This window comes from Anoplophora glabripennis, unplaced genomic scaffold, assembly GCF_000390285.2.
Source record: "Anoplophora glabripennis isolate ALB-LARVAE unplaced genomic scaffold, Agla_2.0 scaffold7762, whole genome shotgun sequence".
Classification (NCBI taxonomy): domain Eukaryota; kingdom Metazoa; phylum Arthropoda; class Insecta; order Coleoptera; family Cerambycidae; genus Anoplophora; species Anoplophora glabripennis.
The window spans coordinates 1-1,877 of record NW_019423835.1 but is presented as its reverse complement, the minus strand read 5'-3'; the positions used below and the strand labels follow the sequence as shown (position 1 = coordinate 1,877).

At 29.5% G+C, this 1,877-nt stretch overlaps 1 protein-coding gene across 1 annotated transcript; it reads right to left on the bottom strand.

The window, feature by feature from the left end:
- Window positions 1–324: 324 nt before the first annotated feature.
- LOC108916872 lies at window positions 325–1,626 on the bottom strand. The gene is made up of 2 exons (XM_018723181.1): window positions 1,581–1,626; window positions 325–1,527 (listed from the first exon to the last, which is right to left on the bottom strand). The coding sequence occupies exons 1-2, from the start codon at window positions 1,581–1,583 to the stop codon at window positions 625–627; spliced, it is 906 nt and encodes a 301-aa protein (XP_018578697.1). The 5' UTR covers window positions 1,584–1,626; the 3' UTR covers window positions 325–624.
- Window positions 1,627–1,877: the final 251 nt, after the last annotated feature.

The window sequence follows — 1,877 nt, the reverse complement described above, 5'->3', positions numbered from 1 at the left end:
GATTTTGTTTTTCATGAATATATACATCAACTCCTATGACTAAGATCACAGCTGGCAATACAACAAAAGGTGAACTAATACAGATAGAAAATGTAGTATTTGCTATTCTTTTTTTAGTGCCGTTATCAGTTTCATCATTAAATTTGATCAAATCATCATCTTCGGTACTTGATTCAAAATTATTTACATTTTTAGCTAACTATAAACAAAGTACTCTATTTTGCTTTTCCCCCTGACCCACAAAACACCAGCCGATTTTTTGGTGTTTGCTGTTCGAGTTTGCGTAGTTGAGACTATTACAGATTACATTAAAGAAACAATAAATAACATTGAACATATGTAATACATTATTAAAATGTACACTTATATTTTATATAATATACACTGCAAATTTTCATCGATTAATGAACATCTGGAAAATGCCACATTGTTTTTGGAAAATATTTATTTTGTCTCTCCTCAACACTTTAACTGCGGTAGCAACAAATTTACTAAAATTTCTTTTATTGGAAGATAACTGCAGAAATATACTTGGACTTGGTTCATTGAAAATTTATGAAGTAACCTCGCTATCAAAATGGAAAATTTTGTTGTTGCTTCACTATTAGTAAAACTAAACTATATTTATTTTTCAACCATGATACGAAGAATAACATTCACTATTCTTGTAAAGAGGGGATAAAAATTATCTTCATCTATATCTTTCCAATGGTCATATAAATACTTTTCCACATATTTGTAATCATTATCATGAAATTTGTCAACTTTCATAGTAAAAATAAATAAGGCTTTATTGACAACTGGGTTAAATTCATCACAAAAAGAATGAAATGCTTGAGCTGATATGCCAGGTACTTTCTCTAAATTTTTCACTATCATAACTCCACTTTCTTCCAATTTTACTTTGTTTCTTGTGATAATATTACCATAATCTTCTAAAATGTTAGGGTCATTCAGGTCACTTGCTTTCAGAATTACTGGTGATGCTGTACAATTTGTTAAGCTACAAGTAGCATACTTTATAATACTGGTTAATATTTTCTTCAACGTTTCTTGGCCTTCATTATTATAAAGAAGTAGAAATGTTCTAGGTTTATGAAACTTTTTTATATCCTGAATACCCTCTTTGATGTATATCCAAAAATCTTCTTCTTGGGAGGGAAATTCTTGCGACAATATTTCTATAGATGGACTTGCACTTACTCGATTTTGTTCTTCAGGAATAATATATAGAAAAACTCCTAGAAGAATGATTACAATTGTGATTAAAATAAAAGGTGAACCGACACAGTTACAAAATGCAGTATTTGTTGTTCTTTCTTCAGTGCGGTTATCAGTTTCATCATTAGAGTCGACAAAATCATCATAATCTTCCTCTGAATTTGATTCAAAAGTTTTTTTTTTTACCACATGTTCATATGTATAACTAACAATAGGGCTTTGAATAGAATCATTATTTACATCTCCAATAGGACGACGATGGCTAATATCCACAATTTTTGGAGTGCTACTAGCTTTGGGTTTAACCTAGAAAAAGATGTTGAAAATATTTCGGTGGAGACTAATTCAGCACGTTTTACCATATTAAAATATGTATATGTATAAATGCACACTAAAATGGGTAACACAAAATAAAAATATAACCCATTAATTTTTAGGAATAATATATTTTACACCTCAAGACATTTCTTTTTTTTTGTTTGATCTGAGTTGTTTTCAGTATTTCAGTATTTTCAGTTGTACCATAGAACATAGAACAATATTCTATGGTTATATTACGTGTATTCTTTCGTTCTGATTGAACTGAATTTAGTAACATCAAGTGATTTGACGTAAGAGTTTGTTGTTTTTTCGTTTACAATCAGTTCCCCCACACC